The following is a 23,361-nucleotide window of genomic DNA, read 5'->3' as shown; positions in this document are numbered from 1 at the left end:
CATATGATGTGAATTTTATGACCTTTTCTCAGATATCCTGACAGCGTCCCCTCTGCTTAAAGGTTGTAGAGGCGATTGGTGTTCTCACGCAGAGTGGCTAAGGTGTGGGAGAGCGGCTGATCTTTGACCCTGGCAATCTCTCGAACCGTATGCAAGGCCAGGCCTGGGTGGGCATACTGGCAAAGGCTTTTTGGAACCTGGAAGACATCAAGCATTCAGAATATCGCTGTGCCTTCTGTGCACAGCCATACCTAGAATTTCCTCCCCGTCCCTTCCCCAGCAAGGACCTCTTTGGGGCTGCCCTGTAGAGACCCCTTTACCTGCAGGTGCAGGGAGAGTCCTAGTCATGGGGGGCTCTGGGTGAGCAGGGTCCCACGCTTCCTTGGACTACCCTCTACAGGGTAGGGCTTTGCACTGCCTGGAAGAGAGTGGTTACCCTTCAGCTTCTCATCCCCCTGGACTTTTGGTTCTGCAGAGCAACAATGAGGAGACATCCACCTGGCCAAGGGTGGGATGTGGAAGTCACTTGGGCTCTGGCCCTGCTGACCTTGCGAGGGTGCCCACCCACCCCCCCGCCCTCTCTGCTCGGTGCCTCCACTCAGCCTCAAGGGGCCCCTACCTGACGAGGGAGGAAGTAGGGAGCGTCAGTTTCCACGATGATCCGCTCCAGCGGAATCTGCTTCAGAGCTTCCCGGGCCTCCCAGGCGGAAGAGTAAGTCAGGACTGCCGTGAAGCCCACAGACATGTTGGGAAAGTGCTTCAACAGGGGCTCGATGACGGGGTAGCTGCCAGTGAAACAGTGCCTTGAGGGAAGAGAATTCCAGATCAGAGCAGGGCTCTCTCACAATCCCCTGTGCAGCCACCCCAACTCCCTCAAGACATTATTAACCTTTATAAACTTTCTTCTTTAGACAGATTCCCAGAAATGGAAACATCACATCCAAGGGAAGGACTCCATAGTAAATGCAGACAAGAGATTCCTCTAATCCATAAAACCCAAGAGGACACCTGGTGAGTGATACTCACCAATCGAGACGCTACACTGCAGAATACTAGACAGCCACTTTAAATGACCATCATGAAGAAAACCCAGGGACAACAGGGTATGCTCACAACATTAAGAGAAAGGCAGAATTTAAAACTGTGCCCCCTCTAAGATGACTACGATATGCAAAAATTACGTCCAGGTATTCAGAGGAGCTAGAAGGAAACAAATGACAAAAATGTTGGGGTGTGGGGCTGTAGGTGAATTTTCTTCTCTTACTTCGACACCTGTTCACAATCTTGATGCAACACATACTGTTGACACAGATCAGGGAAACTGATCTGAAAATTCAGGCCTTCTCCAGCCACCAACACTTTGTGCTCTTAGCCAAGGTCCACCTGATCCCCATTAGACTCCCTTTAAACTCAGCCCAAAAGGGAGCAATGAGAAACAAACCAGAAGAGCCGAAGAGACTGTGTGTCATCTTTGGTGGGTACAGTAAAAGGTAAGGGCTTCACTCTCTCTGCCCAGGCACCCAAAAGGCAGCAGCCTCAAGGCCTGACACCCAGTCCCCTTTCTATCACCTCAGACCTGGCCTGGGTTCTGGACTCCTTGCTTTTTTAGTTAACCTCTCTTTAGAGAGCCAGCCTCAGGCACCTCTTCACCCCTGCCCCAGTCAGGCTAAGCTCCGGAGCCTCCCCTCTGCACACCTCAGTCCTACACGCCACACTGAAATCACCAGCTGCCATGTCTGCCTCCCCACAGCTCCTCCTGGGGCCCCAGAGCCAAGCCAATATCCAGTACACACATATGGTGGGAGTCGAAAGAGCGTTTACCAAACTGAACTTAAGAATCCCTACCTGCCATTCAGCATTCAGAAAACACACATCCTGGACTAATGGAGGTGGGGGCAGAGGCACTGCTTTCAAAATCAAAAAAATGAGAAAACTTCTTTGCAGATGCCCTGGAATGCTCTCTGACCCCACGGTAGCCTCTCCCAGCTCAAGAGTCCTCATTTCCAAGAACTGAGACTCCATTTCAGTCTGCCACTGGGGAGAGGATCACAGAAGCCCCCTTTTCTCACTCACCGGTAATTTAGGATATTAGCCTAAACCACGGGAAGCTGCCATTTTGTAAGTGAAAAATGGTCAACTATCAGAAATGTCATATGGTTCAACCTAATGATTCTTCAGAAACAATATTACATAAAGACATAATATCATTGTTGTCCTTGTTGCATTTCCATTTGTCCAACCAATATCTTAGATAGAGAGAAATGTTTGATTTGCCCACTTAAATTTCAGCCTTCTAACCTATGGATCTTGTAGTCAGAGGGCACAAATTTTTTCATGATGGCCAGAAGATCTTCGTCAGCTTCTCGGCAGTGGATCACCAAGGGCTTCTTTAGAGACACGGCCAGCTGCAGCTGTCTCTCGAATACCTGTGAGGTGACAAAGTGACAACACCTGCTGCTGAGTGCCACTTCAGAAGGCAGCTACCTCCAGAAACCCTCAGTCCAATGGGCACCCCCACTATCTCCAGTTCTTTATTTTTAAACTAAATAATGTAATAATAAAAGCTAAAGCTTGTGGAGTGCTCACTACATAGGCAGGCAGTGCTCTGTGTAACCTTCCCCCCTCACAGGTGCCTGAGCTCAGTACTGCTGTTATCCTATCAGGCAAAGAAACTGAGGCTTGAGGTGAGGTCAATTAACTTGCACAAGGTCCCTAAGCCAGTAAATTGTAGAGCCGGGGTTCAAATTCAAGCCCAAGCAGTCTACCCAGTAACCCCAGTGCAATACTTGCTTGGAACTGCAACAGCAGGACAGGGAAGACAGGTCAAGAAGATCAAATATAAAGTTAATGTCCTTCCTGTCATGGTCCCCATGACTCCCTCTCCTAAGGGGTCATCACTGTATCCTCCCAGACCACTTCCAAGGCAAATAATTGCACAGATACACCGGACATTCTTTGGGGACGGGAGATGGATACATTTCCCCACATCCCTGTCCCTCACTACGTACCCGGCACAAGGCCTGGCTCTGAGAAGGTGCTCAAATATTTGGTGAAAGAATGAAAACTATACGCAATTTCTGTACCTTGCTTTTGTATTCAACCAAAACCGGATACCTTTTTAGGTCAATACCTACAGATATACTTGATTCCTTTTAATCTAAATCTCATTAGTAAAATACACATTTGTTATAATTTCAATTTCAAAAGTAGGGTTTGACTGATTCTTGGTGATGACTGCATAACTATATAGCTTTTATTCTGTGACTGTGTGATTGTGAAAACCTTGTGACTGACACTCCCTTTATCCAGTGTATGGACATATGAGTAATAAAATGACAAAAATATATAAATAATCGGAGTTGAGGGGTTCGGGATGCTTCGGGTGTTCTTCTTTTTTTTTTTTACTTTTATTATTTTTGGGGGGGAGTAATAAAAATGTTCTAAAATTGACTGCCATGATGTATACACAACTATATGATGACACCGTGAGCCACTGACTGTATACATTGGATGGATTATACAATGTATGATTATTATCTCAATAAAACTTCATTAAAAAAACACAACAATAAGAAACAAAAAAAGTAGGGCTCAAATCTATTCTTTCCTCTAACAGTTAAGGCCAAACTCAGAACAAAAGCATTATTTCATAATAAGCAAATTACCTCATTTTAAACTTTTTCCATTAGTAATTTTTTCAACTGTGGAATATAGTTCATGTTTTCATTTTTAACATCATAAAGAGATGCCTCTGGTAATCTGAGTCAGGTGATACTTCATTTTTGAATGAGAATGACAGTGTCAAGTCTAGCACTTCTGAGACCTTGTCTCAACACAGCCAGTAGCAATTCTAAAGAAACTTTTAGTTAACCTGCTTTGAAATGCAGTAAGATGACTTACAGGCATCAAAACTCAGAATGCTTTAAAGATCAACTAGTTCCACTGTCCATCTCTGGCTGGATCCCCTCCCTCCTCCCAAACACATCTTCTAAGTGCTCATCTCCCCTTTCTGACCCCTACATAGGCAGGAAGTTTCAAGAGACTCCAGACTCAACGTTTAAGACCTACCTCTAAAAAAATTATTCCTTAGGGTAAAGAAGTTATTACAGCCTTGGACTGGAGTACTGCACAGCTGTCGAAAACCATATTTTTTCAAAGTATATTTAATGAAACAGGAAAATTTTCACAAGTGGAAAAAACATTCAAGACTACTTTCTTCTTAAATTTCCTAATTTTTTACAAAAAAGCAGGTACATACAACAAACATTCCTTGATACTAAGACAGTTACTTACATGACACGTCACCAATCATTCCTCGCAATTTTTCAAGGGACAGTAACATTAAATATACACTTTGTAAAACACATCCAAATTTCAAAAATGTTAGAAAAGAAATGGAAGAAACACCATAATGAGAATGCAAGCACTATGGTGGATTGCATACTCGGAGGCAGTGCCTGAGTTTCCAGGTCAAGCCATGCACTGGAGCTATCTAGAGCATTTGTACTCAGCAGGAACCCAGCTAAAAAATAACAGGAGTGAATGAAGTGCAGAGAAGTTATTTACTCAGCATAATTACTCTCTTCCGCCTGCATAAGCTCAGGCTCCCCAATGATCCATTATTTCCTGGGATTCCAGAGTTAAACAGTCTCTCCCAGCCCCAGACCTCTCTAGCATACTCATTACCTCAATACTGAATTCTAGTCAAACACAAATAGAGGCAGATGCAGCCAAGAGAGTTCAGCCAGGGGTGGGAAGACAGTTCATTCTCTCTGGCTTTCAAACCCCAGATACCATCGACAGACACCACATGCACTATCAAAGACCCTAACTCTGAGGAATTAAATAGGGGTCCTTCTGTGAGCACACAGATAAGCAAGGAAAAGGTTAAAAGTGGTTTGCTCTGAGGTCCTGCAACCTCATTATACAGTATGTCATCAGAAGATCTGAGGGCACAGACTGAATGGACATTTGCATACCGGTGTTCATGGAGGCAGTATTCATGAATTGCAATGGGTGGAGGTGGCCTAAGGTTACACTGACTGAGGAACAGAATGGTGAACTGTGGTGTATGCATGCAATGGAATATTGAGCAACTATGAGAAGGAGTGAAGCTGTGAGAAACCCAACGAGGTGAATGGATCCTGTAGACAGCATTTTGAGTGAAGTACGCCAGAAACAAAGGCAAACACTATAATGCCTCACCAATACGGACTAACTGCAATGTGTAAACTCAGAATTGAATCTTAGAACACAGTCTAAGAGGGCAGCGATTATTGTAATGGTCCCTAGATTGTAAACTCTTACAGCAGTCAAATCTATTCCTGAATTGTAATGGCTATCTCCAAACTTTGAGATGCTGATCCCTTAATTTATAACCTGATTAGTCTCTGGAATAATGGGTATTTCTGTGACACCTGAAACTCAGAGCTAGAGCTCGGCAGATATGAATGTTGGTATTCGCGCATACAGCAACTGTTTAAAAAAAAAAAAGCTGAAAAAGAGCCCAGACTTCAAATAGTGATATGAATGAAGCAGAGCTAGTTAAGACTAGGGCAAACCAGGCCAAAGGGTAAAGGTCAAAACTAAGTGTGTTTTAAAACTTCAACTTCCATGTGAGATCAAGGGAAGAGATGTCTATTTGGTGCAGGATCTATATTTTCTAAACAGCATAACTCTACAGTCAGTTTGTTCAAACACCACAATTACATGGAACTTTGAATAGGAAGTGAGATATGATAGGTTAGTATGGGTTAGAGTGAAATAGTGACACATCCCAAAGTAATCTGGGCAGAGAATAAGAATATATTTACAGGGCCCCCCTGAGGAGCTGGGGGAAAGTGTGGAAGTATCGGACCTCCTCGCCTGGACTGATGCTGATGTTGTCACAAACATTAGGACTGGTGGTTTGACATGCTGAGCCCTCTATCATGGGACTTGCCCTTACGAAGCTTGTTACGCAAAGGAGAGGCTAAACTTGCATATAATTGTGCCTAAGAGTCTCCTCCCGAGTACTTCTTTGTTGCTCAGATGTGGCCCTCTCTCAAGCTAAGCCAACTAGGCAGGTGATCTCACTGCCCTCCCCCCTACGTGGGACCTGACTCCCAGGGGTATGAATCTCCCCGGCAACACAGGATATGACTCCCGGGGATTAATATAGACCCGGCATTGTGGGATTGAGAACATCTTCTTGACCAAAAGGGGGATGCAAATGAAATGAAATAAAGTTTCAGTGGCTGAGAGAGTTCAGATGGAGTCAAGAGGTCACTCGGGTGGACGCTCTTACATACTATATAGATAACACCTCTTAGGTATTAATGTATTGGAATAGCTAGAAGTAAATACTTGAAACTATCAAACTCCAACCCACTAGTCTGGACTCCTGTAGATGACTGTATAACAATGTAGATTACAAGGGATGACAGTGTGATTATGAAAACCTAGTGGATCACACTCCCTTTATCTAGTATATGGATGGACGAGTAGAAAAATGGGGACAAAAACTAAATGAAAAATACGATGGGATGGGGGGATGATTTGGGTGTTCTTTTTTACTTTTATTTTTTATTCTTATTCTGATTCTTTCTGATGTAAGGAAAATGTTCAGAAATAGATTGTGGTGATGAATGCATTAACTATATGATGGTACTGTGAATAGCTGATTGTACACCATGGATGACTGTATGGTATGTGAATATATTTCAATAAAACTGAATTTAATTTTAAAAAAAGTGGTTTGCTCTGGGTAGGAGGAAAACTGATTTTCTCCCCAATTCTGCTTTTCTCTATTTTCGAATCCTTTAAGAAAATAGTAGATAACAGAAATTAAGCGCTCTCTTATAATAAACCAGACCTGGCACCTCATCGGTTGGCCAGACACAGTCCTTCCATGGGCTTTTCTTCTTCCCTTTGCGAGATAAAATAGTCAGCAGGACACGTCAAGAACCACTATCCTTTTAGGCAAATGCAACTCAGGGCAGCCATCCAACTTATGCAGATGCTAATCACCACTACTTCGTTTTGTTCTGGTGCCGGATTTTGGATTTATATCAAGAACACAGCATCCACTTCCTCTGCCCAGCCTAGGTGCCTCTACAGAAATATTTTCTTCCTTTCCTCTCCTTTACATGTAGTACAGCTCTCCTCCTGCCAGCAATTTACTTTCTCTGAATTTAGTGTATACATTTCCCATCACCACTTTCCAGTCTCATCTTGCCAGGCCAAATGATAACTGCAAAATCTTATTTATCACCCTATACTCTAACTTCAGTTCCTTGTGCTGCATGCCCTGTGTACCTGCATATGCATACACAATGCCATAATCATTTAGTATATGAAAAAATTACTGTGAAATACTTAGCATATTTCCTTGCACAAAGGAGGCATTCAACAAACATTAGCTATACAATTCAACATAATACTCCACCTTCCTCTTTCCATTTGCTTAGAGTATCTATTTCTGGGGATTTCCCGAATTGTTGTTCTTCTTTCCATACCACACCCACCCTATGCTGTAGAAACCACTGAAGAAAGCAGATTATTAAATATTTAATTGTCTCACTTTCTTAAAAATCTATTTACTTCCTATGTTTCCAGATTTATTTATTTTTCTATTCACTTCTGAGAAATAAACTACCACTTCAAGCCAGAAAATGCAAGCTGCCCAGATTAGTGAAAAGTGAAAAGGCAAGAACTTGTGTCAATGTCCAAGCAGACATAATTCTGAATAAAAACACTATTTATATCAGAAACTCATTAGATAATGTCAAAACTGTAAACATTCACACAAATTAAATCCTACCCGCCTGTCTATCAAAAGGTATACTTGTAACCATATCCTGTTCTGAATTTAATAACTTTAACAGGTTCTTGTAAACTCACCTGAAAGAAGGTCCCTTGGAAACATATGAAAGATATGAAGTTGTTTCTTGTATAAATTAACTATTAAGCCTTGCATGTTTATTGGCTCTCATGGATCACTGTACTCATATTACAATTGTAAGAAAGGGTTAAGTTTAGCTTTCACATAAAGGCAACGTGGAGTAGGGAAAATGGAAACTAGAGAAGACTGGCTCAAACGGGCTCCGTGGTTAAAGGGAAGGAGAGGGCCTCTGACGTAAGCCCCGAGTTGGCACTAGCTCCTTCCCAAAGGCGGACTAGTCAGCTCTCTCGGATAGGCCGTACAATTTAAAATCCCAAAGGTGGGTAGTCAGCTCTCTTAGATAGGCTGTACCCTCTGGAGTATCCAGCCAATGGAGAAATGGGAGGGAGTTGCGTGTTAGGCTTAGGATAAATACTGCTGTGTTCTTCTGTTCAGCGCGCCTGCCACGTTTCTGGTTGTGCGTCCATTCTCGCAAGATCATGAATAAATTCTTTTCTCCTCCACAATCGTGTGAGCCTTTATTCTCTTTCCAACACAATCTATTATCTTCTAAGTATAGAAAGGTTTGGATCCTTAGCAGAAGGGCTCTGAAACCTCTGAACTTTCTCTTTGGCCAAGTGAAAATTAAGAACTGGTTGATTTACTCGGCAACTGATCTCACTGCCCTCCCCCCTACATGGGACCTGACTCCCAGGGGTATAAACCTCCCTGGCAACGTGCAATATGACTCCCAGGGATGAATCTGGACCTGGCACTGTGGGATTGAGAACATATTCTTGACTGAAAGGGGGAAGTGAAATGAAACAAAGTTTCAGTGGCTGAGAGATTCCAAACGGACTCGAGAGGTCACTCTGGAGGACATTCTAATGCACTATATAGATAACTCTTTTTAGTTTTTAGTGTATTGGAATAGCTAGAAGGAAATACCTGAAACTGTTGAACTGCAACCCAGTAGCCTTGACTCTTGAAGACAACTGCATAACTATGTAGCTTACAAGGTGTGACCATGTGATTGTGAAAACCTTGTGGTGCACACTCCCTTTATCCAGTGTATGGACAGATGAGTAGAAAAATGGGGACAAAAATTACATGAATAATGGAGGCGTCGGTGGGGGGGGGGGTGTTTTGGGTGTTCTTTACTTTTATTTTTTATTTTTTTGAGTAATGCAAATGTTCAAAAATTGATTGTGGTAATGAAAGTACAACTGTATGATGGTACTGGGAACAACTGACTGTACACTGTGGATGACTGCTTGCTATATGAATATATCTCAATAAAACTGAATTAAAATGAACCGGCTGACTGGATGCTCCCATGCACTGTGGAGGCAGACCCAAACCAGGCTTGAGAGTGCTCCAAAGGGCAAGCTGGCCACCTGACCATGCAGATGGAATCCACGCTCCCAGAGCCAGGCCAGGCTTGCAGACCCCACACGGAACAGGCCGTGGGGCACCTACGGGACGGCAGCACATGTTCTCCTGTTCTTTAAGAGGAACAACCAATCAATCTGGGAGGGGAGGACACAATGGGGTGGGCGGGTCTCTACTTGCCCTGCTCCTTCCCAAACCAGAAACTTCCACTGAAATGCTACAGCCACTCCTACCCCACCAAATCTCCCAAAAAAATACTGGAAGGAAAAATGTAAAAATGGTCATAGTGGTTATCTCTGGCTGAACAGGAAATTTTTTTCTTTACACATTTTTGTATTTTCCAAATTTTCTACAATGTTCATACTGAACTTTAAATCCATACAGTACTGTTTAATTAAACAAAAACAAAACAAAACTTGTTGCTTCCTAAGAAGGAAAGAAAACAAATGTTTTGACATTTATATCAGGAGCTATAAGAAATCATAAAGTACCTATAACCCCTCTTACACAATAAAGCAGAAAGATACGAAATAGCTTGTGAAGCATTTAACAAATCACATCTGGACGATCTGAACTGGAGTGGTTAAATTTTTAGGGATACTAAGTTCTTTAACTCCAAAAGCAGAGAAAACCTTATTGTTAGGTTTCAGCAACTGAAAGAAGAATCAGAACTGTAAGCAAACTAAAGAGAACCTCATTACCTTGTGCTGTTCTGGAACAGGCGTGGTGCACTTATAGGAGTAATCCAAGCCCATTTCCCCAAATGCCACAGCCTTGGGGTGCCTTAAGGCTTGCAAAAGGTTTCTTTCTTGACTCTCACTGTAGTAACGTGCAAAATGAGGGTGGCAGCCAAAGGCTCCCCAAACCAGATCCTCTTTCAACAGATCCTCCCACAGACAATCTGTCAGTGTCCGAGGATCACAGAAGTCAGAGATGCAGCCCTGAAATTCCTTGGGGAAGGAGCTGCTATAGATTTTTCTGAACTTGGTAAAGGTCCCCTTGAATGACAACTTGGAGTAGAGCATGTCCAAATGACAATGAGTATCAATGAAACCTTCCTCGAGGCTTGGCTCCCGGTGGCTCCTAGGCAGGGAGCCACATGTGGAGCCAGACACGTGTCTTCCACAAGGACGGGGTGGCGCCTCCTCCTGGAATGTTCTTTTCTCCTTCACCTCTTCATCAGAGCTTCGGGAGAAATGAAATGAACGAGAATTCTGGGATCTGCCTTCATCTGTTGCCATCAGGTCTCTGGATGGGTTTTGGGAGCCCATGGTAGGGTTGGGGGAATAGTCATTCAGGAGGCTCCGGCTGCTTCTCCCGGCCTGGGACGTGTCGTTGCTGCTGCTGCCGACTGAGGCGTAGCTGGAAGGCTTGGGACTGCTAGTCCAGTAACTGGCGTAGTCACACCACGGACTACTGTATAAATGGGGTGGGTACATGACATAGTCAGTGGCAAAGGGCGAAGGTTCGGAAACTGCTGAGAGGTTTGTCAACACTGGCTCCTCCTGAGAGAATCTGACGGTGGATATCTCATCCACGTCAGACCAGTCACTTCCTGAAGAGGGGTGGTCTATCACCACCTCCCTTTCTTGAGGCTGCAGAACAGAAAAGAAACAATAATGGGTTAGCACTCCTCTGTGAGGACAACCTCCATACTCAGTAATCAGAAGGCCATCAACCATGGCTTGTCTTTCTGGCCTTTGCAAAGCAAAGGCTTTGTATGGGCTCATTATCTCACCTTGTCACCTGGTTTCCTTACAACTTCTAGAAAGTAGAGCCAGGTTACAAAGCAATAAGTCACATCAGGTTCAGGGACCATGGTCTCATAATGCCATCCCTGAAAACTGAGCTATACCTGCACTCCCTTTATTAATCATCCCTCTTGAGAAAACCCGCTCTCTAAAATCTCCAATGGGGATTTTAGAGAAAAGAAGTACCACCCAGCATCTCCTTTCTAACAATATCTCCAATATATTCAAAATGCAGCTTTAAAATGAGGCCACGAATTCTCTGACACCACTCCCCAGTGAGAGGTGGGGTCTATGACCCCTCCCCTTGAATCTATGCCAACCTCGGGACTGTAACTAATAAAATGCAGAAGTGATGCCGCACAACTTCCAAGGCTAGGCTAGCAATTACCTGGTAGCTTCCACCGGATTCTCTTGGTATGCTTGCTCTGCAGGAAGCAAACCACCACATGAGAATTCAGACCATGCCGAGCCCACCTCACTAGAGAGGTCACTGGCAGGCACAACACCCTACAACCCTCTGGGCTTCCAGCTGCCAGCCAGCATCGGTGGCCAGCCGGACAGGTGGCATTTTAAAAAACCAGCCAGCCCAAAAGAGCCTTCTGATGGCTGCAGTCCTCATCAACATCTGAACGGAACCACTTGCAAGACTCCCAAGCAAGACCTGCCCAGTCTACACCTTTCTGAATCCCTCACCCACAAAATCGAGGTCAAAGGTTCTTAGCCACCAAGTACCAACAGTAATGGAACTAAATATTGCCTTAAATCAAGTGAGCCCTGCTAGACAGTAAGCTCCACATGGTCAGGAATTTTTGTTCTGTCCACTGATACATCCTAAACACCTAGAACAGTGACTGGCAAATAGTAAGTACTCATAAATATTTGTCAAATTAATTTGTTAAGTAAATGGCACAACATTCCTGAACTTAGCTTCACATCACACCCAAATATGAAGCTTTATAAAAACACAGATTTTTAAGCCTCACCCCACCCGGATATTGAGACTCAATGGGTCTGGAGTAGAGCCAAGGAAGCTGGATTTAATTCTCCATGTAATTCTCAGGCACGGCAGGTCTGAGAAATACAGTAAGCACAGAGATTCCAACTCATGCTAAAAAACTCTGCTTACACGACATGATTTCCTCTTGTTAATGAAGCCATCTACATCCACCAGCAACAGACGGCTTACAGAGTCCTGACAGAGCTCCCTTTATAAGCAAATACAATTCATATAATAAAACAAAAAACTCACTACGAAAGAATATTATGGATAAACTGATTACATCACTAAAATGGAAATCAAATTGTTTCTAGGCTCCCAATTATGTCTATAGTACTTTTCCAAACATCTACATCTATCTACACGCCAAAAGGAAACAAATACTGCTAAGAAACATATAAATGAATTAAACTTCCATTTTTACAATTTCCTGCTTTAGATTTCTTACTGCTACATTCCTGAATAAAGCAAATATCCAAACAAGAACTTTCTAAAATGCAAGATTGCTTAAATTGCAGCACCTGAACTCTTGAAGCTGTGTGATAGAAACATGAGGGATTCATTATACTATTGTTTAACTGAATATATTTGAAATTTCCCATAAAAAGCTTTTAAAAGTTCATCTTAAGAGAGAGCAATCCTTCAAAAACTATCTTACTTATAATGGGAAATTCCTATCTACCTAAGAAATAAAAAACTGCAGTCTTGCCAGAACCTGACAAGTTGGGGGCTCGGGGCGGTTGTTGAATTTTTCAGTGAGACATACTAGAATCATTACCCTAATTTATCATTGTTTACAATGTCTATCAGTTAATTTTATTACACTTACCCAAAATGCCCAAATATAAGGTAAGGTTTTCTCCACAAAAATTATCCCTCAGAAAAGAAGGCATCACTTTATATTCAAGTCCATACAAAGTCTCTTGTCTTACCAGGTGTACACTTGTTTGAAGAAGGCAAATAAAAACCTCAACAGACCTCAACCAAGCCAATTTTTGATGCTTTTAAAGGTTTCCTAAACTTGTTTTACAAAAAAAGAAAGGAAAAGAAAAAAGAAAAAAAAGGAACACAAAGAAATAAAGAAATGTTAGAGATTTAATAATTATTCCAGGAGTATAACCTCACACTTACAAGTGCTGGATGTCATTTTAATCAAACCTTAAAAAGATTTATCACTTTGAAAAACAAGACGTTTTTATGCATAAAGACACACTGGAAAAATACCCGAGAAACTATTAAAAACAGTGTTCATGCAAATGAAGAACAGGGCAAAAGAGGCTACTTTTATTTATTATTTTTGAACCACAGAGATGTATTTACTCAAAAAGTAAATTAATCACTGTATTAAAAAAAAAGTAAATGATGAATGGGGGGAGGAAGGGAACGGGATGTTTTGGATGTTCTTTTTTATTTAAAAAAAATTTTTTTTGGAGTAATTAAAATGTTCAAAGGTTGTGGTAATTAAAGCACAACTCTATGATGATAGCATGAACAACTGACAATACACTTTGGATGACTATGTTATGCAAATATATCTCAATGTAAGTGCATTAAAAAATAATTTAATCAAGTATAACAAAGGTACAACACTAATGTAAAGTGATAATTACAGGGAAAAGCTTGTGTGAGAGGAGGGGTATATGGGAACTCTATTTTCTGCATGATTTTTCTATAAACCTACAACTTCTCTAATTATAAAAACACAACCTAAACAAAACAAAACAAAAACACTGGAAATTGTTACATTGTGGCAATCCCAAAAATACACCTCCACAAGAAAGAGAGAAACTGCCCTAATGTGATGTGAACAGCTATTTGCAACTTTAGATAAAATTTCCAGAAACAACTTCAAACATGGATTCAACAAGTGATACATCTCAACAATAAAATCTACAAGACAAATGACCCTTTTTGGATAACAAATAAATTACAACATTCAAAAAGAAAAGAAAGAGGAGAGGAGGAGGAATCTACAGAGACTAGACAACATGTTTAGAATTTGCCACATCTGGCTCATATTTGGTGCCTGTTTCCAACAAACCAAACCAATCATGCAACCAACAGGGAAAAAGCAATCACTGACTAGATATTTGATGATATCAAGGAGTGTGTGTGTGTGTGTGTGTGTGTGTGTGTGTGTGTGTGTGTCAGACAGTGAAGTTGCACTTCTGGATTTTATTTACTTATTGTTTTTAAACATTCCTGTATCTTTTAAAGATACACACTGAAATATTTAATGATTTGGTATCTGGGATTTGGTTCAAAATAATTCAGGGAAAGGGCTATGGAAATAAAGCAATACAAAAGTGGTGCTGAGTTGATAATTATTGAAGATAAGTGATGGGTATGTGGGAATATTTTCATAAATGTTTTACATTTTCTACCATAAAAAATAAAAATAAGTGCAACAGTCTGGACTCCTGAAGACAATTATATAACAATGTAGATTACAAGTGGTGACAGTGTGATTGTGAAGACCTTGTGGATCACACCCCCTTTATCTAGTGTATGGATGAGTAGAAAAATGGGGATTAAAAACTAAAGGACAAATGGGGTGGGATGGGGGGGATGATCTGGGTGTTCTTTTTTCACTTTTATTTTTTATTCTTGTTCTGGTTCTTTCTGATGTAAGGAAAATGTTCAGAGATAGATTGTGGTGATGAACGCATAACTATGTTATCATACTATGGACAGTTGATTGTATACCATGGATGACTGTATGGTGTGTGAATGTATTTCAATAAAACTGAATTTAATTTAAAAAAAAAAAAAAGTGCAACAGACCTCTTTGTTGCTCAGATGTGGCCCTCTCTCTCTCTAACTAAGCCACCTCGGCAGGTGAACTCACTGCCCTCCCCCCTACATGAGACCTGACTCCCAGGGGTGTAAATCTCCTGGCAAAGCAGTATATGACTCCCAGGGATGAATATGGACCCAGCATTGTGGGATTGATAATATCTTCTTGACCTAAGGGGGATGCAAAATGAGATGAAATAGTTTCAGTGACTGAGAGATTTCAAATGGAGTCGAGAGGTCACTCTGGTGGACATTCTTATGCACTATATAGATAACATCTCTTAGGTTTTAATGTATTGGAATAACTAGAAGTAAATACCTGAAATTATCAAACTCCAACCCAGTAGTCTGAACTCCTGAAGACGATTGTGTAACAACGTAGCTTACAAGGGGTGACAGTGTGATTGTGAAAAGCTTGTGTGTATGGATGGATGAGTGGAAAAATGGGGACAAAAACAATGAAAAACAGGGTGGGATGGGGGGATGATTTGGGTGTTCTTTTTTACTTTTATTTTTTATTCTTATTCTGATTCTTTCCAATGTAAGGAAAATGTTCAGAAATAGATTGTGGTGATGAATGCATAACTATGACGGTACTGTGAACAGTTGATTGTACACCATGGATGAACTGTATGGTATCTCAATATATTTCAATAAAACTGAATTTAACCAAAAAAAAAAAAAAAATAAGTGTATTAGAATAAAAATTTAAGAAAATCTATGTAGGCCTGTACAACACAGTGAACCCTATCGTAAATGATGGACCAGAATTAATAGCATAATTATAAAAATGTTCTTTCATGACTTGTAACAAATGCACCACACTAATGCAAGGTGTTAAATAATAGTTAGGCATATTTTATGCATAATTTTTCCATAAACCTTCTCTAATAAACACATACACACACAAATTAAGTGCTGCAGTTTAGATGGGAGGGCAAATGATGTCCTCTACTTTCCAAATTTCCCTATTATCTGGGCTATTTGATAAAAAATAAAATTCTCACATCCTATCCCAGACCTCCTAAATTAGATTCTCCTACTCTAATCAACCAAGGAAGTTCAGGAAATCATGATGACCCAAAAAGTAACACTGGTCACAATGAAGACACATGTCAAAAACGTAAGTGAAAAGGTTTAATAAAATTATTTAATGAAATGTGACAGTGGAAAAAAATGGGAGCATGTGGGGAAAAAGCTAATTTCAAAAATGCACATGTAACTAGGAAAACATACCATAAAAAGACTTACGACTATGACATCTATATCTTTAATAGTTGAGCTGGCCAAGAAAAGGTTTTTGGATTTTCTCTTTTGGAAAACAGGAATGTTCAAGATTGCCTTTTCAAATCCATAGGCTAGAATTTAAAGTTACATTTATTGAAGGCCTACTACACGCTAGGCTGTGGGCTAAGTGTTTTCATGTAAGCCAAATCCAATGTCCCACCTGTTCCCGTAAATAAAATTTTACTGGAACACAGGCATGCCCATTCATTTACATTACTGGCTATGGCTGCTTTCATACAACGGCACTGAATAGTTGCAAGAGACCATACAGTCCTCCAAGCCTAAAATATTTACCAACTAACTCTTTACAGAGAAAGTTCGCCAACCCCTTTATTAGTTTGTTTAATTGTGGTAAGTTGAAGAACCCTCCCTTTTTACAAAGAGGAAGAAACTGGTCCTCAAATAGCTTAAGTAACTTTCTCAATATCACAGTGCAGGTGGCAGCACCAGGATCTGAACCCACACTGTCTGACCCCAACACTCACATGCCTACCAACTACATTATCTGCCTCCAAAACACACATGACAGCAACAATCTAATTGTCCAGTCTCACAAATAGGACTCTGGATATATAACTTTGGGAAAGTTCTTCAATATAAGACAATGCTCTACAAACAAGACGATGCTCTACATTAGACAGGAAACATAGACACTATATGTGGTGGAAAAAGTAGGTTACAAAACCTCCCTTTTGTGGGGATTTCCAACTGAATATAGCATACATGGTTTTTTATCTTTCCACCCAAAAACCCTTCTATAATTACAAGAAACTGATTTGAAAAGGCATAAACCTACAAGGAAGAAGCATACAGAAGAATAAACAACAGTAAAACAAATTAAATGAAAATTGAATGCTAGAAAGCAGGTAGATGATTACTGGTTAAATAGACTGCAGATGGCCAAAACCAACATCTGCAGTGAGAAAACTCGGAAAAAGGCTGAATCCCATTACAGGGTCCCAGAAAGACTCAGGAACTGGAGGTACCAGACCTCTAAAAAGGAAAGTGAAACTGGAGATGAAAATAGGAGGATTAGCTGACAGTCTGTGCAGTGAATTCCCAGATCCCTGCTCCCACCCCATGAAGTTGTGTCCATATGTCCTTAAGCCACCCAGCAAAAGACTAGGGATCACTAGTGGAAACAGTGAAGGAGACCATGGAATAATCAGGACAACACCCAGAGCCAAGGGTGGTGGGAATCCCTGGCACCTCCCTCAACCTGACCTCCAGCATACAAGCAGGCAGACGTGTGCCCCCCAGGCAGAAGGGTGGGAGATTTCAGTCAGGGGGAACTGAGCAGCCCATCTACAGACACACCCCACACAACCACCTGAATTTATCCCCCTAGGACGAAGCCTACCGATCAATAAGTCCCAACCATGCACATGGAACTTCCAACCAGCTTTTTAATATGGATAGATGGCCAAGACAACTGAGGAAAGCCCTGCCCCAAAAGAAAGAAACCAAAATATTTAGGAAAAAAAGAAACTCAGAGGAAAATAGTGCAGAAAGTATAAGAACCTATAATTAGTATTTTCAGAGAGAATATATAACTTCAAAACAAAACAGGATGTTCTAAGAAAGGAATACTCAAAAACACCAAACCTGTTCTTGGAAATTACATTTGAAAGAAATAGGAAAAAAGGGATTTGTCACATACTTAAGAATTCTTAAAGAAAACAGAAACCAAAACAACAAAACAAAACAAAACAACAGAAAATAAGGACTCCTAAGGAAAAAAGCACGAGAAAACATCAAGGAGACCAAAAATAAATAGATAGCTAGATAAATAAATAAATAAATAAATAAAATAAAACTATTAGTAACAGCTACTGCAACCAGGAAGCAATGAAAGGCTATGAAACAAGACATTTAAAAATAAGAAAACTTTCAGAAATTAAATATTTTAGCAGACATAAAAAATTAAACAGAAATGTTAGAAGATAAAGTTGAAGAAATCTTCCAAAAAAATAAAAGAAATAGATACACTGGCAAGAAAAGAAAGAATACCTCTCCAAAAGATCAAGCACAAAACTAACAGGCACTCCAAAAAAAAAAAAAACAACAACAACAAAAAAACAACCCAGAAGAGCAGAGAAAGCAGAAGAAAACAGAGTAGAAATTATTGAAGAAATAAGAAAATTTCCCCGAACTTTTCTGGGCTAAGAATGGATTGAACTAATTCATCTTATTTTAATCCTTTATGAAATCCCACCAAAACTAAATAGACTAACAACAACAAAAACAAAACCAATCATTTTTAAAAACACAACAAAAACACAAAACTAGGAAGAATAAGAGATTATAGCAATCAAATTTTGGATGTCAGCAAGCAAATGGACAAATGATAACTAACTGGCAGAACCTCAGAGAGCTAAATCCTAAACCAGCAGTAAACAAAAGCTGAAAAGCTGAGAACCAGCCAAACAGCACTGCAGAACCCTCAAACAGCTCAGGAACATGCAGGGCCATGGACCTCAAGAACTGGGAGCTAAATGGGAGGGTTATGAGGAGGAAGACTGGGTGAAAGCTGCTTCGGAAGAGCTGGATCCCCAGTTTCCCTGCCCATGCTCAAAGAAGACAAGGGAGTTGTCTGAAGAAGGTAAAACAGAGAGTCTCTGGAATGTGTCCTGCTCAGGCACTGGCACTGTACCCAAAAAAAGATGGGTTAAGTGAATGCTGAGACCCCCAGTCCCCTTCCCAGAACACCTTTACTCCTGAGCAGGAGGCTAGAAAACACTTCTCTGGGGAATATAACCAGCTCTACAAAAAAACCTAAGAACAGTAACATGATGGGAGCAGGGCCATAATTTTCTCCAACAAATGTGGCCCACCAAGATCACCCTATAGTGAAGGTCAAAGTCTACACACTGAGAGCTTCCAAATCACTTTTTAACCCTCCACTCTCAATCATAATCAGACAACCAAAGGTTACCAGACCTGAGGAAAGCCTCTAAAATAATTAATAATAATAATAAACTTAAAAGAAAACTTAAAAAAGAACTGGGATGTCAGAAAACAAAAGGGCTCCTAGATCACTAAAACATGAAAACAGAAAAGTAAATCCAAATGGCAGAGTTAGAAGATAAAGGAAATCTCCTAAAAATCAAAGCAATAAATTGGATAGAAAATAGGAGAAAAGACAATAAAATTAGAGGACCAGTTCTGGAAATACTACATCCAAATAATGCAAGACCCAGAAACAAACAAACAAACAAAAATATATGGAAAGAAACATCAACAAAGTAATTCAAGAAATTTTCCCACAACTATTGTACACAGGTTTCTAAGTTGAAAGGGCAGACAACATCATGTGAAATTTCAGATCCTTGGGACCAAAAAAACTTCTACAAGTTTACAGAAACGAAAAACAAAAAATTATATACAAAGGATCAAGAATCAGAATAGCTTCAGACATCTCAATAACACTGGAAATGAAAAGACAAACGAGCAATGCCTTAAAAATCTCAAAGAAAAATGATTTCCAACCTAAAATTCCAAAACCAGCCAAACTTAAAATAAAGGTTCAGGATAAAATAAAGGCAGTCTCAGATACATAAGTCAAAAAAATAAAAAAAATAAAAAATATACCTCCCATGCACCTTTTTTCAAGCAGCTACTGGAAAAAATATTCTACCAAAATTTGAGAGTAAATCAAGAAAGGATATGGGAAGGCATAGACTAAAGGAAACAAGAGTCAACACAGAAGAGATGTGAAGGAGGATTCTAGAATGCAGCTGTCAGCTGGCCTAAAAAGCAAACAGTCCAGACTGGGAGCATGACAAGAGGGCTTTATGCCTCCAAGAAAACAAAAATGGAACAGCTTACTTATTTTGACAGTACTGAGAATAATTTTATGGCTCTGGCAGTTTGGGGATAAATTAGTCATAGGTACAGAAAAAAATAAAGGCAAAAAACAAGGTAATGATTAACTTCAAAGAAAATATAATTTTACAAGAAAGGAAACCTAATCAGAGTATACTAGGTGACTCAGCTGTGACAATAATGTAAACCTCATAAACTGACTTAGCCAAAAATTGTACTATAACCACATTGGGAGGTTGAATGGTAAAGTGAATGTGTTTGTGGGTTTGGGTGCTGCTGAAGGAAACTTGAAGAATCAGCCTCATCTTCCTTAACAAGAAATCAACAGATGCCTAAAATTGGAAAATCAATAAACAGTACAAAATTACTTAGAATTATGGAGGTTAATTCCTAGAAGAAAGAGCTAAGAGAAAGGAAAGGGGCTACCTCTGAGGAGCAGGAGTAAAGGAATGGCAGGGATGCATGGGAAAAAGGAATGCTTTTTTCTCCCCAAATGTAGGCAGCTATGTTAAAGTTGGCTACTTTTCCTCTAATATCTTTATCCCCTTCTATAGCAAAAGAAGTTTACTAGATCTAAGTCTGCTCAGATACAGATTAATTTTCCAGCCTCCTTTACAGCTAGGTTTTGGTCAGGTTTCTAAATTCTTGTTAACAAGACGTGAACAGATTCATTGAGTACAACTTCTGAGCCAAGCTCTTAAAAGGGAACGAATATGCTTTTTCTCTTCTCCTCTCCTCTTCCTACTGGCTAGAACAAATATGAAATGTACCGATTCCTTATAAGAGAAGCCATCAGTGATGGTTAATTTTATGTGTCAATTTGGCTAGTAGGGTGCCCAGCTGCTGGGTCAAACATTAGTCTAGATGTTGCTGTGAAGGTATTTTGTAGATGTAGTTCACTTCAACAATCAGTTGACTGTAACTAGAAGAGACTGCCCTGGATAATGTGGGTGGGCCTCATTCAATCAGCTGAAGGCCTTAAGGACAACAACTGAGGTTTCCTGAAGAAGAAATCTTCCTGAACACTATAACATCAACCAGAGTTTCCAACCTTCCCTACAAATTCCAGACTCAACACTGCAACATCAACTCTTACCTGTGTTTCCAGTCTGCTGTTCTGCCTTGTAGATTTCAGACTTTCTGGTTCCCCAGTCACATGAGCCGATTCCTTAAAATAAATCTCATACACACACACACACACATATGCGCACACACATATATACACAAACACACATACACACATGCATCCTATTGGTTCTGTTTCTCTAGAGACCTCTGACTGATAGACCGTCTTTCACGACAGGATGGAAAGTGGGTTGAGGGGAAGCAGAACAATAAGAAAGAAGGTACCAGGGTCCCTGACACCGTGGAGCCATCCCTTTTAAACCAAACGTCTATCTTATTTAAGCACTGTTACTCTGGCCTTTGTTACAGAGGCCCAGTCCATATCCAAATGAACATATAAATCCTAAACCCACTAAACTGAGTTTTATTAATATCTCTGAAAGATAAATTAGAGAAGAACCTTCAATTTGTCTCCTGGCATCTTGGTTAGGTGAAGTACCAATTTTATTGACATCTAGAACCAAACTAGAAAGACCAAACACATTTAATTGGGAGAACTAAAACCCAGATGCTTGGCTCCAGCTTTACCCACCTTTTCTATTTCTGACTGGGAGTCACAGACATCCAAAAATTCCATGGGTGGAGAGGTTTTTTCAATGACTGTCCTCCGGTCACCGAGGGGCTCCTCACTCAGTTTCTCCTGAGGGTCTACGATCACCCTCCTGTCACAGAAGCTGCTCCTCTCTATCACAGTCTTTTCCTCCTCCACCTTGCCCTCTGGGGCTGCCGCCTTCTCCTTCTGAGAGACGGTGACACTCCTGGCTGGTCGTTCTCCACGGCTGGGGTGCTCCCCTGTGCTGGGTTTTGCCCTAGTGGCCGCCTCTCCCTTCCTTTTTGGCATTGATTTTCCCAGGATGCCCTGGATAGCCTTCAGGTAGATCATTGTAGAGCCTTGGTCTCGAAGTCTATCCCTCCTCCTTTTCTGGACCTTGTTTGGTTCCTCCGTCATATCATTTTGACCCTCAGCTTCAGCTGCACATTCAGAGTTTGTGGAGTTACGGGAAGTATCTTTGGAATCAACCTGGAAGAAAAAACAGAGACTCTAAAAGGGTTGTCCCAAGGTTGATCCATACATGAAGCACTATGCAAATTATAAATCAGTAGTGGTGCCACCAATCAAAGGGAAAAGTCAAACATCCTCTAGTGACTGTGGCTAAGACAATTTTCTCAGGGTGGTGGTTTCCATTCCAGCTTCCTGAGAATTGCAACTGTAAGAGGGACTAAGCTTCTGCCATTTCTTATTATGCACCTTCTCATGTTCTTTAAGATAATATTATCTGAATATTATCTCATACTGCAGTTGGAAGGAATAAGCTGGGAGATTAACAGTCTAGTTATACTAGACAAGAAGGCAAGGGTTATACATTCTTCAGAACAAACACAGGCAACAGAGAAGCTCAAAATTTTAGCATTGGAAGGGTCCTTAGAGACCAGTTCAGCCAATCCCACATCTAGGAGACAGGGCAAGGAAACGTAAGAACCCAGTGAGGGGAAGGGCTGGCCTAAGGGGAGACAAACAACAGCAGACTCCCATCTCCTGAGCCCTGAGTAAATATTCTCCCCACTGCACCCAAGCCTCCTGAAGAGTTCCCTGCAAACTCCAGCCCCAACCCCTCATCTTGGTGGTGGAAGGTGCCATGGCCTCACAAAGATAGCACCAAGGTCAACCAAGAGACTCCACCTACACTCTCCCCAAGTCCACAATCGCCTCAAAGAAAGAGGCGAAGTCTCCAACCCCTTCTTCTTTCCCCTTCCGTACCCACTCATTTCAGGAATGCTCAGGGAAGAAGTTAAGATTATTCATTCAAAATAATAATTTGCTGTGAAACTCAGATCCACTCCGATCCCAGCCTGGTGTAAAAACACTCCATTAAGGTTCCCTTGAGAATCTTTCCCAAAGCAGTGAATGCCAAATCTCCCCAGCTGTGACCTAGATTTACAATAATCTGAACCTGTTCTACAGTCCCTAAAACGTGCACTTCTAGTTCACTTGTATTAAATTCCTCTCTCAAGGATGATGGAAAGATTGGATAATGGATGGTGATGATGGTACCACAAAGTTGTAAAAGTAATGCCACTGAACTACACACTTAAAAATGGTTAAAATGGCAAATATTATAGCATACATATGTTACCATAATACAAATTTTTTTAAGTACAAAATTCCTCTCTCAAATGTAAGTACACTCAGGGAAAGGAACTGCACACCAAGCTTGCTAATCCTTTTCTTCTACTAAGGAAAAGTATAGTCTACACCAAAGAAAAGTATAGTCTACACCAAGGGATATGTGTTAATAGGAGACTGGTTAAATAGACACAAACTATAA

At 40.8% G+C, this 23,361-nt stretch overlaps 1 protein-coding gene across 2 annotated transcripts in view; it reads right to left on the bottom strand.

Moving 5' to 3' along the window:
* The window catches only part of TATDN2 (TatD DNase domain containing 2), a 38,593-nt gene that overhangs the window by 5,889 nt on the left and 9,343 nt on the right, over positions 1–23,361 (bottom strand). The window contains exons 3-8 of one of the 2 annotated variants that reach the window (XR_005211434.1): positions 21,567–22,055; positions 9,955–10,848; positions 2,299–2,426; positions 620–803; positions 321–418; positions 63–197 (exon numbers count right to left, since the gene is read on the bottom strand). Coding sequence is in view for 1 of the 2 variants with exons in the window: in XM_037801803.1 (XP_037657731.1) it covers positions 57–197; positions 620–803; positions 2,299–2,426; positions 9,955–10,848; positions 21,567–22,055 (1,836 nt within the window). In the remaining variant the exon portion in view is untranslated. Of the gene's footprint in view, positions 1–22; positions 198–320; positions 419–619; positions 804–2,298; positions 2,427–9,954; positions 10,849–21,566; positions 22,056–23,361 lie in introns of those variants that run through there. The other variant, XM_037801803.1, reaches the window with a different exon arrangement.

This window comes from Choloepus didactylus, chromosome 1 (genome assembly GCF_015220235.1).
Source record: "Choloepus didactylus isolate mChoDid1 chromosome 1, mChoDid1.pri, whole genome shotgun sequence".
In the NCBI taxonomy this organism is placed as follows: domain Eukaryota; kingdom Metazoa; phylum Chordata; class Mammalia; order Pilosa; family Megalonychidae; genus Choloepus; species Choloepus didactylus.
Note: the sequence above shows the minus strand (reverse complement) of the source record. Positions and strands in the feature narration are given on the sequence as shown.